Below are 17,273 nucleotides of genomic sequence, written 5' to 3' on the forward strand. Positions count from 1 at the left end.
CTTTATGGACGTGTTATATTCTTTTATTTGTCTTTATGGATATTACTTTTACTGTTTAGTCTGTTTTGTTTGGTGATATCCATTTGACGCGACTCTGTACTTATACATCCCGTCATTGTGTTATTGTTCTATGATAATTTTTGTACTCTTGTCTTTCATTTTTGCTAATGTGCTTTATTTTTCTGCCTTTTTGAGTTTCTTTTGTACATATGACGTTGTTCTGTTCTTAAACATCCGGCCATTGTATTATTGTGCTTTTATAAAAAAAATTGTATTCGTGTCTTTCAATTTTGCTAATGTGCTTTGTCTGTATCCCTTTTTATATTTCTTTGATACATATGACGTGGCTCTGTACTTGTATATCCCACCATTGTGTTATTTTGCTATTGTAAATTTTTGTATTCTTGTCTTTAATTTTAGCTAAAATATCTTGGCATTGCACAAGGTCATGTTTTTCTCTGACTGTTTACATTAAATTCATTAGATGTTGGATGTGTACGGATTGATAATTTAGTCTTATATGTATGATTTTTTATTAATTGTTAGTGGCTTTGAACTAGCTGTCAGTAACTGCGAGAACTCTCAGATCTGTACTTAGTGTCTTTTTGTTGTTTGGATGTACAAGTACCCGGCCACATCCACTTGTATTGGTGTCCTACTGATGAGTTAAGCCTCTTTCAACTGATTTTTATAGTTCATTCTTATGTTGTACTGTTACACCACTGTCCCAGGTTAGGGGAGGGTTGGGATCCCGCTAACATGTTTAACCCCGCCACATTCTGTATGTATGTGCCTGTCCCAAGTAAAGAGCCTGTTATTAAGTGGTTGTCGTTTGTTTATGTGTTACATATTTATTTTTCGTTCATTTTTTGTACATAAATTAGGCCGTTAGTTTTCTCGTTTGAATTGTTTTACATTGTCACTTCGGGGCCTTTTATAGCTGACTGTGCGGTATGGGCTTTGCTCATTGTTGAAGGCCGTACGGTGACCTATAGTTGTTAATTTCTGTGTCATTTGGTCTCTTGTGGGCAGTTGTCTCATTGGCAATCATACCACATCTTCTTTTTTATATTTGTCTTTATGCCTTTTTGTGCTTCTTTGTTGCATATTTTTTTTATACTGATTAAGATTATAACATAATGTTGACTGCTGTACCCCTATTTTTGACATTTTTACCTATTATGTCTGTTTGTTTTGTTCACACATCGTTGTCAATATAATGGAATTTGATGCGACTGTCATACAAGTAAGAGGTTTAGCTAGCTATAAAACCAGGTTTCGTACACCATTTTCTACATAAGAAAATGCCTGTACCAAGTCAGGAATATGATAGTTGGTATTCATTCGTTTGATGTGTTTGAGCTTTTGATTTTGCCATTTTTGATTATGAACTTTCCTTTTTTTAATTTTACTCGGAGTTCAGTATTTTTGTGATTTTACTTTTAAGCCACCAAATTTTTATAATTGACTATCAACAGTTGATTCAGCCACCAAATTGTTATAATTGAAGTGACTATCGACATACGTTTGAGCTACCAAATTGTTATACTTAAAGTGATTATCGACAGATGTTTGAGCCACCTAAATGTTATAAATGAAGTGACTATCGACTGAAGTTTGGGCCATCAAATTGTTATACCTGAAGTGACTACCGACATATGTTTGACAGATGACCTACTAAATTGTTATAATTGAAGTGACTATCGAAAGCTTTTTGAGCCGCCAAATTGTTATGATTGAAGTTACTATCAACAGCTGTTTGAGCCACCAAATTCTTATAATTAAATGGTTTTTTTTTTGTATTGCAAGTGGGTTGTATGTACAAAGGACAACTACATCAAGCTGGTGATGAATGGGACGATGGTTGTGATTTTCATTGTAAATGTGTGGATAGTAAAACTGGACGATATCAGTGTTCTCCACAGTTAGTATTTAAGTTTATTGTATACTTCTATCTAATATCTAGCGAACGAAAATGAAGAATTGTAAACATTCATTTATGCAGGAATTCGGGGAAATCTGGGACAAAAGTAAATATATAAGTTTTAATATCAATAAAGGCGTTTTCTAAAGGAACTGTGTGGAATACAGACATTGAATTTGACGCCATATTTATAGAAAGAAAAGAAACCCCAGATGATCCATAGGTGACATGTTGTTAAGTATAATTTCCAACCCTCTCAAATGCATGAACTCTATTTTTTTACCACCTTTACTGCACTAAATGTGAAATTCGACAATTAAAGTCTCTTCAATGATGCACGATAATAAGGTATTTGAAAAGCCACACCTTATCAACAAAAATGAAGAACAGATAAACAAAAAACAACGTAACTAGCTCGATAGCTTTATGTGTCATGACCCGTGTACCTTTTAGAACACACACAACAAAGTGCAGTCATTTGAACTTTCTTCAAAGTCGATTCATGTCAGGCAAGTTATCGACAATGTCTTCTTAGAGATACTCATGTTTTAAAATGATGTGTTTGTGCATTACCATACTTGTCAAGAACACTATTTCATTTGAAGGTGACAAAAGTTGTGCAGAGTTTACTTACAGTAATGGTGTAAAAAATCTGTGTGTTCTAAAAATATATGTCGACAGTTCGAGGAGTCAGTGTAGGTTGTTAACCACTCTCTTAGTTATAAACATAAGTAACTACAATAACTACAATTATGGACAAATGTATGTTTCAATAAATAAAGGCAACAGTGGTATACCGCTGTTCGAAATTCATAAATCGATTGAGAAAAAAAACAAATCCGGGTTACAAGCTAAAACTGAGGGAAATACATCAAATATAAGAGGAGAACTACGACACAACAGAAACACAACATTAAAATGTAACACACACAGAAATTAACTATAATATAACAATGGCCATTTTCCTGACTTTTTATTGTAGAGTTCCCCGTGTTAAACTGAAATATTTAAATCTAGGAAAGAGCAGTTATTACTTTATATTTGATTAGTTTAAAGTAAGTTCCATTAGAGCAGAAGGCTATCAATGAGCTGCAGCAAATATATCAGCATTCCGGTTTACCAAACGATCATTTGATTAAATAGGAAAACGTTTATTAGATAGGACATGTCTTCTCAATTCAGATGTCCACAGTTCACAAGACTTCCTGCTCCCTGCGAACTTATAACTGTATCCGGTCAATGTTGTAAAAGACTGCAATGTAGAACTCCAACGACAGTAGCCCCCGGTGTTGTAACTCCTACTCCCATCATACCAACACCAGATCCCCACCCTAGATGTACTGATGTTTTAGATAACTGTGATGATTATGGCCAGTCTGTATGTCAGCCACCATATGATGCCTGGGCAAGGAGAAATTGTCAACATTATTGTGGAAATTTGTGTGGTATGAACTACTCATTGTGTTATTGTTCTATGATAATTTTTCTATTCTTGTTTTTCATTTTTAATAATGTGATTTGTCTATATGACTTTTTGTGTTTCTTTGATACATATGACGTGGCTCTGTACCTATACATCCCGTCATTGTGTTATTGTGCTACTGTAAATTTTTGTATTCTTGTCTTTATTTTTTGCTTATGTGCTTTGTCTATATGCCTTTTTGTGCTCCTTGATTACATATTTGTTTGTGTTATAGTGATTAAGATAACACAATGTTGACTGCTGTACCCCTATTATTGACATTTTTACCTATTATAAAATTGAGAATGGAAATGGGGAATGTGTCAAAGAGACAACAACCCGACCATAGAACAGACAACAGCAGAAGGTCACCAACAGGTCTTCAATGCAGCGAGAAATTCCCGCATCCGGAGGCGTCCTTCAGCTGGCCCCTTAACAAATATATATACTAGTTCAGTGATAATGAACGCCATACTAAACTCCAAATTGTACACAAGAAACTAAAATTAAAAATAATACAAGACTAACAAAGGCTAGAGGCTCCTGACTTGGGACAGACGCAAAAATGCGGCGGGGTTAAACATGTTTATGAGATCTCAACCCTCCCCCTATACCTCTAGCCAATGTAGAAAAGTAAACGCATAACAATACGCACATTCATTTGTACTATTGTTTGTTTGTCTTTTTGTTTTTAGCCATGACGTTGTCAGTTTGTTTTCGATCTATGAGTTTGACTGTCCCTCTGGTATCTTTTGTCCCTCTTAAATAAGATTCCATGTACAACTTTATTCACATTGCAATCTTTGATAAAAGAGAGGCGAAAGATACCAGAGGGACATTCAAACTCATAGATCGAAAATAAACTGACAACGCCATGGCTAAAAAAGAAAAAGACAAACAGACAAATAATAGAACACAAGACACAACATAGAAAACTAAAGACTAAGTAACACGAACCCCACTAAAAACTGAGGGTTATCTCACGTGCTCCGGAAGGGTAAGGAGATCCTGCTCTACATGTGGCATACGGTAAATAACCTTCATTCGGTAGATCACATTCGTGAAGAGGGGACGGGATCGTAGTTACGACATAAGGAACATATCCGGTATCATCTGTGAAACGGATATTCCATAATGGTCAACCATCTCTTGATGGCGTCCGTAAAATTTACGAAGGGATGATTTCATATAATTACATATTTATATTTGTAATTTCAGCTGATCCAGCTTGTGTTGACAAGAACCCCACTGCCTGTGCAGAAATTGGGCCAGGTGTTTGTACTTTGCTAATTGACTTTGCCAGAGAAAATTGTGCCAGTCAATGTAATATATGTCCTCAACCTTCAGTACCATCATTACAACTGACAAGTATGTTATCATTACAATGTTTAACTTATGTCCTAACCCTTCAGTACCATCAGTACAAGTAAAAAGTATGTTATTATTACAATGTTTAACTTATGTCCTAAACCTTCAGTGCCATCAATACCAGTCACAAGTATGTTATCATTACAATGTTTAACGTATGTCCTAAACCTTCAGTACCATCAATACAAGTAACAAGTATGTTATCATTACATTGTTTAAATTAAGTCCTAATCCTTTAGTACCATCAATACAAGTAACAATTATGCTATCATTACAATGTGTAATTTATGTCCTAAACCGTCAGTACCATCAATACAAGTAACAAGTATGTTATCGTTAAAATGTGTAACTTATGTATTAAACTTTCAGTACAATCAGTATAAGTTACAAGTATGTTTTCATTCAACAATGTTATTTATGTCCTAAACATTCAGTACCATCAATACAAATAATTAGAATGTAACCATTTCATTATGTAAATTATGTTCTAAACCTCCAGTATCGTCAATACAAGTAACAAATATGTTACCATTACATGGTGTAACTTATGTCCTAAACCTTCAGTACCATCAGTACAAGTAACAAGTATGTTATCACTACAATGTGTAACTTTTGTCCTAAACCGTCAGTACCATCAGTATAAGTAACATCTATGTTACCATAACATTGTTTAAATTATGTCCCAAACCTTCAGAACCATCAGTACAAGTGACAAGTGTGATATCGTTACAATGTGTAACGTATGTGCTAAACCTTCAGTACAATCAGTACAAGTAACAAGTATGTTTTCATTCTACAGTGTTATTTATGTCCTAAACCGTCAGTACCATCAGTTTAAGTAACAAGTATGTTATCATTGCATTGTTTAAATTATGTCCTAAACCGTCAGTATCATCAGTACAATTAACAAGTATGTTATCGTTACAATGTGTAACTTATGTGCTAAACCTTCAGTACAATCAGTACAAGTAACAAGTAAGTTTTCATTCAACAATGTTATTTATGTCTTAAACCGTCAGTACCATCAGTATAAGTAACAATGATGTTATCATCACAATGTGTAACCTATGTCCTAAACCTTCAGTACCATCAGTACAAGTAACAAGTAAGCTATCATTACAATGTGTAATTTATGTCCTAAACATTCAGTACCATCAGTACTAGTAACAAGTATGTTATCATTACATTGTGTAACTTATGTCCTAAACCGTCAGTACCATCAATACAAGGAACAAGTTTGTTATCGTTAGAATGTGTAACTTATGTCCTAAACCTTCAGTACCATCAGTACAAGTAACAAGTATGATATCGTGACAATGTGTAATTTATGTTCTAAACCTTCAGTATCACCAGTTGGAAAATACAGCCCTGTAGTTTTTTGTGATATAGGTTGTTGAATGTTATCCATATGCAATTTTAAGCAAATTTAAATATAAGAAACAGTGAAACAACTGCTTCACACTTTTAGTTATGTTCATTCAGGAATTATGTATTGATGCAAAGAAGGTTTGTTACTTAAGATATAATACATTCCATAACATTTTATATCATATGTTTTAAGCACCATCACCAAATGGTTTTGTACTGTTGATGAAGGGTGTGACTGGAGTAGGAACCTATCCTCCTGGTATTACTGATTTGTTTGAGTTATGGAATTCAACTAAGACCATTAATGAATTCCAACCAGGAGCCAACTCACTGACACCAAACTTCCCTGGACACTATAAACCAGGATTGTCTAACAACTGGCCAGTACTTTGTTTAGATAAGGTATAAAAACAGTCCCACATAGAGAGTGCATTTGTGTTGTTAAGAACTCTTACCCTTTGTTAGCCTATTGAGCATATCTTGGTAAAATTATACTTGCCTATGTTTTAAGTTAACAGTACCATATTGACTCCTTGTGAATGTTATTTTTCTGCGAAAAAAATTCACAAAGCTTTAATAATTTTTAAGATTGTTTTGTCTTCATGCAAAGTTGATCTCTTTTGTCCAAATTTAGCATATTAAAAGAAAAAAGACAACAGTAGTATACCGCTCTTCAAACGAGTTATTATAGTTATAATTCTTTTTGAATTCTGTACGACCTTTAAAAATTGGACTGTTATTGGCTTATATCCTTTACTGAAAGAGCATCTCAGTCACTAAAAGGTCATGAATGGGCATACAAGGCAAACTCAATAATAACTTCAATAATGTAATTCTAGAGTTTTTTTTTCATGAAACGAAAAAGTAGGATGTCAATTTGGCTAGAATATAAAATGTTTTGAAATGGTTTCACAATTCAATGTTGTATAAGAAGACTAACGAATTTTGCTATTTTTGCAAGTTTTTTTACCAGATGCACGAGCCTTGATAGACAATCAATACAGTAAAACGTTAACAGTACGTAAAATCTAAAGCAAATTTATTCACGTATACTATACATTATATGCATCACTGCTTTAAAATTCAACAGGAGCTGGATTCTTTCAAATAAATTAACAAAACAATTTGCCAAAACGATTGGTCAAATTTGACTTATGACATTATTTTATTGATGTTTATTTTTTTAAGACTTAGTCGGACCTTTAGAAATGTAATAAGTAATGGAACATTGAAAATTGTAGAAAATATAGTACAGAAATACAAATAAAAATATATTTCAGGTCAGGGTATCTATATACAAAATTGGTGTAGAGAAAGTTTTCATTTTGTTCAATGCTACGGGAGCAGATAAGATGAATTGGTTTACACCTAGCAGAATCATAGATTCATCTTGGGTGGATTTACAATCTGCAACTAAACAGTACTTTGCAATGTCTCAGTAAGTATTTATACATTTGATATGGTTTCAACTTTGTTGATCATAAATTAGTGGTAAGTGGAATGTACAACCTGTATATACTGCATGATGCACTCTTTTCATGACTTTGTAGGTATTTACATTGAACAACAAGGTTGCAATGAATAGAACATTTGAACCCTCGAGAGATTTATTCCAAATCACAATGAACACAATTTTACGTAGAATCCTCAGTAAAATAAAACAAAATAATTAGCTTTTTTTGGGCAATAGTCTAATTTATCTACGAAAATAAACAAAAAATATTTCAGAGACCCAGATTTTCTCAGAGAATTCTACGCCAGTCAAAATGCTGATAAATCCAAATGTGATTCAACTGGTTGGATGTTTATATCTACAGCAAACAGATGTTTTTTGGAAAAGGATAGGAAACCAGCTTTCTATTATGCTCCAGGACAGACCTCAGCTCACTGGGGATATAGTAAGTCTTTATTCAAACATTAACCAATGGAATTTTATTTGAAAATTGTGCTTGTTAAAAATATTTCTTTACAGAATGTCAACTTTATCCAAAATATTTGTTTTGCCATCTTCATTTGATTACATATTCTACCCCATGAAAAATATTGTTAAGACAAAATGGTGACAAATATGATTCTTTCATTCTTATTTATCAGACTGAATACATCAGCTCAATGTTTGATATTCTTCTAATAAAATCAGTATCAACATCATAAATGCCATTTTTCCTAGATTATAGACTAGGTAAAGTTCCACTGAGATATAACATGAACTTTGATTCTATGTTTCTGTGTAAATATACTTCTAGATGATTGGATCATTATATTCGTTATTTCTTAGGTACTAAGTAGCCATACAACGAAGAATGTATTATTGACATCCAGTTTAATATCAAATAATGTTACTAGTACCTCTAAAATTGTATAGACTTAAGCATTGTTAAGCGAACGTGATGTTACTTATCATAAACTTTTGACCTCTAGCCTTTACATTAAGTAATGGTTAGAAAATACATCAAATAAAACTATTATAAACTTAATCCAAATTTCATATTATAATTTTAGAAATTTAAATGTGACGTCACTTTTTGTGGCGTTGATACATTAGTTAGACGCACAGTTCATTATTCTATTGTGCTGTATTTGTGCTCTGTCCTAATATGATTTAAAATAACAAAATAAATAAACTAACGGAAGAATTATAAAAGTAACATGTTATATGGCAATATGCTCGAACAAAAATATCAGCCATTTGCAATTACTTTAAACACAGGTAAATGAAAATAATTTTGTTGTTAGGTATACGTGTACAGTTCAAATAGAGAAAGGGAATATTTTTACAAATTAAAATAATTTTGATGTTCACAGTCCGAACTGAAAATTTATAGTATATCAAAGCTGATATAAAGACCAGATATAACCATGAATAACATTATGTAACAGAAAAGCATAACAATTAGTATCAACAGGTCAAATAAACAAGAAAGTATGATTTGAGAGTACTCGCAGTTACTGACAGCTAGTTAAAAGCCAAAAACAATTGATAATAAAAAAAATCATGCATCGTAGTCTGTTTTTATGTATGTTGGCGTTTGTTCTTGTGGCAGTTCAGGGTTTCTGTTGTTCCGTTTTTTTTTCTTATTATAGTTGATACTTACATCTACAAAATAACAATGAGGGTCGGTTGAAAACAAAACTTTACGACAAAAGAGATGATTTAAGCTTCCCAATTGTGAACTTTCCAGCGCCTGCATACGGAGTACATATCTTCGAATTGAAACGATATTCACGGGATTGTATTTCCTGTCATGATTTTTTGATAGAGGGTCGCTGCTCACTAGGAAGCTTTTAAACCAAGAGTTACAACTGGCGAAGTTCAAATCATCCCTTCGTAATTTTTACCGTTATGGAATATCCGTTTCACTGATGTTCCTAATGTCGTAACTACAATCCCGTTCCCTTTTCACGAATGTAAACTACCAAATTATATTATTTACCGGGTTGGTAATAACATTAGCAACACGACGGATGCCACATGTGGACCATGATCTGCTTACCCTTCCGGAACACCTAAGATCACCCCAGTTTCTTAGTCTTTAGTTTTCTATGTTGTGTCGTATGTGTATATTTGTCTGTTTGTCTTTATCTTTATAAGCCATGGCGTTGTCTGTTTATTTTCAATCATTGAGTTTGAATGTCCCTTTGGTATCTTTTGCCCCTCATTTTCTCCCACCAAAATTAGCATGCTTACGTTGGTGCACACCCGATCTAATTCAGTCAATAATACCTACATTTTATCTCTGTTTGTACTGAAATTAAATCTTCCATCACAGTGTTTTTGTTGTTGTATAAGTTGCTTAATTAAACAAAGAACACTTTGTAGTCCTGATGAATATAAGATTGAGAATTGTTTACAGATAAACCAGGTGTTGGTGATGTCTTCACTATACAGGGACATAGTACATGTAAGTAACCAAGGTAAAACAAGTGTCCATTAGCTTTTTATCGGTCCAGCTTATATATATATTAATAACGAACAGTTATTGTAAAGTGGACAACACAATGAAAAGCTGAAATAACGAACTGATGTGTTACATATTTGTTTTTCGTACATTTTTTTGTACATGAATTAGGCCGTTAGTTTTCTAGTTTGAATTGTTTTTACGTTTGTCATTTCGGGGATTTTTATAGCTGACTATGCGGTATTGGATTCGCTCATTGTTGAAGCCTACGTTCATCTATAGTTGTTAATTTCTGTGTCACTTGGTCTCTTGTAGAGAGTTGTCTCATTAGCAATCATACCACATCTTCTTTTTTATATGATCAGTATAGAATTGATATGACCCAAAATGATATTGGTAAGGTGCATACAATAAACCTGAATGGGAAAGGGTAGAAAGGCAAGTTTTTAGCTCATTTGACCCAAAGGGAAAAGTGAGCTTTTCTCGTTATTAAGCGTCCGTCGACTGTCGTCCGTCGTCCGCCCTCGTCGTCGTCGTCTGTCATCGTCGTCGTCCGCTAACTTTTACAAAAATCCTCTCCTTATTAACCAAACTAAATCAAACTTCATCATAAGGGTATCTTGTTTAAAAATGTGTTCAATTATCCCACCTGCCAACCAAGATGGCCGACATGGCTAAAAATATAACATGAGGGTAAAATGCAGGTTGTGTCTTACATTTTGAAAACAATTTAAAAAATAGAAAAATCTGACTCAAACAAAACTGTTCAGCATGTTGAGCTGTACCAATTGTCTGATTACGTCAAAACTGTAAGAGGATTTTTTACCTTTAAGTTAATTATGGTTTTAAAAATATCAGTCAAAATTTGCATTTTACTCCTTTGTTAATTGTTAAGCTATGTTGGCCATCTTGGTTGGCAGATGGAGTCATTAGACACTGTTCTAAACTTGATACTAGATGATTGTTTCCAAGTTTGATTCTGAAGGGTTATAGGAAAATAATTTTGTAAAAGTTTACGGAAGACGACGACGGGCTAGCTTTTCCAGCAAAATTGACTTGTTTGTGGATCTTTCCTTCCTGATAATTTTGGTTATTCAAGGGGTTTTCTTTTCCATTTTTTTTCTAAAATCTAATTTATTGCAATATTGATGTTATAATGAATACAGCATTTTTTTTTTTTTTTTATTATACTAGTTCTATATTAAATTGCATTGGGGTAAATAACTTTATAATGATTTCATATATCTTATATAAATAAGGTATTTGAGATTTTATATTAATGACCAGTTCGGAAAAATTTAAGATTTTTTTTTCAATGGAACACTTTGTAGGAATAATATTACCTTTCGAGAACCTGATATTTTTAGTGGAATTTCGGACAGATATAGGATTAAGAAGTGTAACCATATCTGTAGAATGAAAAAAAGATTGAAAGCACCAATAAAATAGAGATTGGAAAACATAGCATTAAGAAGTGTAACCATATCTGTTGAATGAAAAAGAAATTGAAACCTTCGATAAAATAATTCATTGATATTTTTGGTTAAAACAACTTCTTTCGACTTACTACAATAACACGTGTCATATAACAGTAAGTGTAAGGATTTAAAGTTTGAAAAACTTGGAAACTAATATGAAAGTATATACCATTTATTTCAGCTTTTCCTTCATTACATAAATAGCCTACCCGTGATAAATATAGGCAACAGTGGCGGATCCAGAAATGTTCATAAGGGAGGGGACACTGACTGACTAAGAGGGGCCCCGCTCCAGTCATGCTTTAGTGATTTCCTATATAATCATCCAAGTTTTTCCCACAAAAGGGCGAGGACCCTGGCCCTCCCTCTAAATCCGCCTCTGTAGTCTACCAATGTTTAATAGTCATAGTTAACATACACTATCACAATATATCATTTAAGTCCGTGGCGCGCGGGAGTAGTCAAGGAGACAGTATTTTTTTTTCAGGGGTTGACACGTAATAGTTTTTAGTTTCAACTTCAAGGTTATTATGCTAGAAAATTTAATAAACAATGATTTTATATATGTTTTTTATTTGGTTTTCACTGTACATAGGGCTTTATCTCTAATTTTATTTCAGTATGCACAATTCTTACTCTATGTATTTCACCTTTATCAATTTTAGGAAAATTTGTTTGGTCGATTGCATATACCATTTTGTTTTAGGGGTGTTCAGATTCAATGTCGAGTTCATGTATATTATTTAGCGTTGTCTTTTATGGGTGTTCAGATTCAATGTCGAGTTCATGTATAGTATTTAGCGTTGTCTGCGAGAAACAAATCATTTCTCTGATAAAGTATCTAAATTCAAATCCAATATAAATATAGTTAACATATGTGCATACTGAAATAAGATTAAAGATAAAGCCCTGTGTAAAGTGAAAACCAAATAAAAAAACATATATAAAATCATTGTTTATTAAATTTTCTAGCATAATAACCTTGAAGTTGAAACTAAAAACTATTACGTGTAACCTGTCAACCCCTGAAAAAAAATACTGTCTCCTTGACTACTTCCGCGCGCCATGGACTTGTAAAATGATATATTGTGATAATGTATGTTAATAAAAATGCAAAAAAAGATAAGAATGACAAATAAGGGCAATAAGTTCAAAAAGAATTTTTCGGACAATTTCATCCATGATGTCATGATTATAAATCTTGTTTTGATGATCATTTTTTGCTTATTTAAGTTTTTATCTAGCTATTTTCATTCGTAGTACATTAATATATCTTGGCGCAAAGCCAAGGGAACATATAAAACAGATTACATGTAATCACAACTTATAGCATCTGCTGTAAATTTTACTTAGCTTAGGGTCATAAACTTGTAAGAAACATGAAGACAGATAGAATTTTAGTATTTTCAACAAAATATTCCGACAATAAATGCATGGACTTCGCAAAAAAGGACAGGACGTCTTAAAAAGGGCACAGGGCGACAGGGAAAAGGCACAGGGCGACAGGGAAAAGGCACAGGGCGACAGTCGGGAAAACCGTCAAATAAGTATATATGATTTCTCATATATTTTAAACATTTCAGGCCAAAACAATGTATCACTACCAAACGTCTTTACCACTGGTGAGTTTTATGTTAAATTTGTATTATTTCTGTTATAACTAATAGGATAATTACAATATAGTAGCTATTTAACATTACTTGTTTCTAGTTATCGAACCTGATATCTTAATTCTCTAATTCAGATAACATCTAATATTTTCAAATTTAATTGAAATCAAGAAAAAAATCCTAATTTTGTAAACTTCACATGAAATACAAATAAACAATTTTCATTGAGTGAGTTTCATGTATAAGTTCGTTTGAGGGGAATCTCACGTTGAAATTTATTCGTCTGTTAGTTATACTTTTTATCAAAAGTTACATAGTTGTACTTGTAGGATGAACTAATCTGCGATACAAATAGGTACACTAATGAACAAAGTCAAATAATTCCAATTCAAACTGTATTCTTTGCATAAATATGTTCCAGAGGTAATACGATTCCATAAAATTAAGAGTGGAAATGGAGAATGTGTCAAAGAGACAATAACCCGACCATAGAGCAGACAACAGCCGAAGGCCAACAATGAGTCTTCAATGGAGCGAGAAACTCCCGCACCCGGAGGCGTCCTTCAGGTGGCACCTAAACAAATATGTATACTAGTTCAGTGATAATGGACGTAATACTAAAATCCAAATTATACACAGGAAACTAAAATTAAAAATAATACAAGACTAACAAAGGCCAGAGGCTCCTGACTTGGGACAGGCGCAAAAATGAGAGAAGTCCTAGTCCGATGTCAGAAAAGGAAACAAAAGAAAATAAACAAAATGACAATAATACATAAATAACAACAGACTACTAGCAGTTACTGACATGCCAGCTCCAGACCTCAATTAAACTGATTGAAAGATTATGTTTTCATCATATGAATATCAGGTACAATCCCTCCTATAAGGGGTTTAGTATTAGACCGTCATAAAATATATGAGAAGAACATAACCCGTGTTATGCCAACAACTGGTTTTAGAATAAATGTGTTTAATTCCGATGCAAAGACCCTTTTAGTGAATCAATATTTAAGCCAAAATATGCAAATTTTAATGACCTGACAACAGTATCGTATCTATATCCCTTTTTAATAAGTCTGTTTAAAGATTTTGTTAGCTTTTGAGGTGAATACTGACATTTTTGTGCTTTGTAAAGAATATTACCATAAAAGATTGGATGTGAAATACCCGAACGTATAAGATGTCTGCATGTTGAGTTATATTTACTAATGATGTCCTTAAACCGATGATAAAATTTAGTAAATGTTTTGACTAGTTTATGATATCGAAAACCCTGGTGTAATAATTTTTCAGTAATACATAAATTTCTCTCGCTAAAATCTAATACGTTGTTACATACACGAGCGAATCGTACAAGTTGAGATATATAAACACCATAAGATGGTGACAAGGGAACGTCTCCATTTAAAAATGGATAATTAACGATAGGAAATGAAAAATCATCTATTTTATCATAAATATTTGTATTAAGCTTCCCGTCAATGATATAGATATCAAGATCGAGGAAAGGACAGTGGTCATTGTTAGTATTAGCTTTATTTAAAGTAAACTCAACAGGATAAATTTCTTTAGTATACATACTGAAGTTGTCATTATTGAGAGCAAATATATCATCCAAATATCTAAAAGTATTGTTAAATTTTTGTATCAGATGTTGTTTCGATGGATGGGTCTTTGCTGATTTTAGTCATAAATTGTAACTCATAACAATACAAAAACAGGTCCGCAATAAGTGGTGCACAGTTAGTCCCCATTGGAATTCCGATAACTTGACGATATACGGAATCTCCAAAGCGAACAAAAATGTTATCAAGTAAAAATTCAAGGGTGGAAATAGTATCAAAGCATGTCTAATTGACATAGTTCTTTTGTTTGTTGCTACTAAAAAATGATCTAAATGAGTTTGAACATATGTATTCGCATTCCGACTTTTTAAATGCCCTTTAATTAGGTGTGTAAATGTTTTCTTAATAAAAATATGAGGCAAAGTGGTATATAGGGTAGAAAATCAAAACTTTGAACAGATTCAAAATCACCAATATATGCATGCAATTTATCAAGTACTTTCAACATTTGACACTCCAAAAGTAATCAATTCCACCATTTTCAAAGGCCTTATTTGAACAATTTATTACCAGGTTTTTGATTGTACGAAGTGTACTAGTAAGTAGAATAGACAATTTAGTAGTGGAAAAATGACTTGAACACGAAATAAATCTATATTTGTATGGTAATTTGTGTAGCTTCGGAATCCAGTATATAGTTGGGACTTTCATTGTATTTGGTTCTGCTAATTAGAAGCCAATAGTTTATGTTTATTACAGATATCGTTTTCTGAAAATGAAGTAAGTTAGAATGTTGGTAAATTCGGGATTACCTTTTGCAGAACCAAAATGTAAAATTTACGTCAAACTATAATGATATTATTAGCAGCTTTATCAGCCGGGACAAAAAACAAATTCCTTGGCTAGTTCTTTTAGTTTATGTTTGATAGGATAATAGGATTTTTATGGTTGTTGTTAAGAGTAAAATGTTCTTCAAAATGTTGTATACGTATATCAACTATCTTCATTACTGAACTAAAAAAATAGTCCAAAGATTTTTTGTCAGCTTTTCCCCGTTTTATCCATTTCAAACAGTAAGCACGAAGTGAGTCGTGGATGATATTACGACACTCATTCCAATTAATAATTGACGGGGACGATATTTAGGTCCTTTACTGAGGAATGATTTTAACTCTCGGTCGCGAACGATGTTAAGGTATCCTGTTATAACATGGGAAATGGGGCCAGAATATATCATGTATACCTTTATTCACATTGCAATCTTTGCTTAAAGAGATGTGAAAGATACCAGAGGGACATTCAAACTCATAGATCGAAAATGAACGGAAAACGCCATGGCTAAAAAAGAAAAAGAAAAATAGACAAATAATAATACACAACATAGACAACTAAAGACTAAGCAACACGAACTCCACTAAAACTCTGAGTTATCTCAGGTGCTCCGGAAGGGCTTGCAGATCCTGCTCCACATATGGCACCCGTCGTGTTGTTCATATTATTACAAACCCGGTAAATATTCTAATTCGGTAGGTCACATTCGTGAAAAGGGACCGGGACTGTAGTTACGACATAAGGAACATATCCGATATCAGCTGTGAAACGTATATACCAGAAAGGTAAACCAAGATTTCATATAATTACATATTGATATTTGGAATTTCAGCTGATCCAGCCTGTGTTGACAAGAACCCCACTGCCTGTGCAGAAATTGGGCCAAAAGTTTGTACTTTGCTTATTGACTTTGCTAGAGAAAAGTGTGCCAGCCAATGTAATATGTGTCCTAAACCTTCAGTACCATCAGTACAACTGACACGTATGTTCTCATTTCAATTTGTAACTTATGTCCTTAACCTTCAGAACCATCAGTAAAAGCAACAAGTATGTTATCATAATTATGTGTAACTTACGTCTTAAACCCTCTGTTTCATCAGTACAAGTAACAAGTATGTTATCATTACAATGTGTAAATTATGTCTTAAACCTTCAGTACCATTAGTACAAATAACAAATATTGTACCGATAAAATGAGTAACTTATGTCCCAGACCTTAATTGTCATCAGTACATGTAACGATTTTGATCTACATTTGGTTCGCTAAACATGAAAATATAATCGTGTGAAAGCAGTGCATTTTGAAGTTAAAGTTTGCAATTAGGGCAGCCTACTACGAAATTCAGGTTGCAACAACTTGAACCTGATTGGCCAAATTATTTTTGAAGTTTAACGCCACGTTTAGCAGTTTTGACAAATTCGAGGCCGTTGTTATTTGCGGAGGGGACCAGATCGCCTAGAGAGAACCTCCAACCTTCGGCAGTCCATCTTAGGCTAAGTTCACATGCGCATTATGATGTCAAATTAAGGTATTTACCAAGATCATATCAAAATGAATACATAGTTTAATTTGCAATGTATAAGGTATAAATGACAGAACTATTTTACACATTGTTTTTAATTGTATTGTAACCACTATCCGAGGTTTTGTTAATCATTTTGCAAAATTAAGCCCTGCAATATATAACGTGGCTCTGTACTTATACATCCCGTCATTGTGGTATTGTGCTACTGTAAATTTTTGTATTCTTGTCTTAATTAAGGT

At 33.1% G+C, this 17,273-nt stretch overlaps 1 protein-coding gene across 1 annotated transcript in view; it reads left to right on the forward strand.

The window, feature by feature from the left end:
* The first annotated feature begins 3,089 nt into the window (after nt 1-3,089).
* LOC127701787 (uncharacterized) overlaps nt 3,090-17,273 on the forward strand; it is a 41,625-nt gene continuing 27,441 nt past the window's right edge. The window contains exons 1-2 of the mRNA XM_052205752.1: nt 3,090-3,369; nt 4,605-4,754. Of these exons, the coding sequence (XP_052061712.1) occupies nt 3,090-3,369; nt 4,605-4,754 (430 nt within the window). The remainder of the gene's footprint in view (nt 3,370-4,604; nt 4,755-17,273) is intronic.

The sequence above is a fragment of the Mytilus californianus genome, unplaced genomic scaffold (genome assembly GCF_021869535.1).
Source record: "Mytilus californianus isolate M0D057914Y unplaced genomic scaffold, xbMytCali1.0.p SCAF_5, whole genome shotgun sequence".
Lineage (NCBI taxonomy): Eukaryota > Metazoa > Mollusca > Bivalvia > Mytilida > Mytilidae > Mytilus > Mytilus californianus.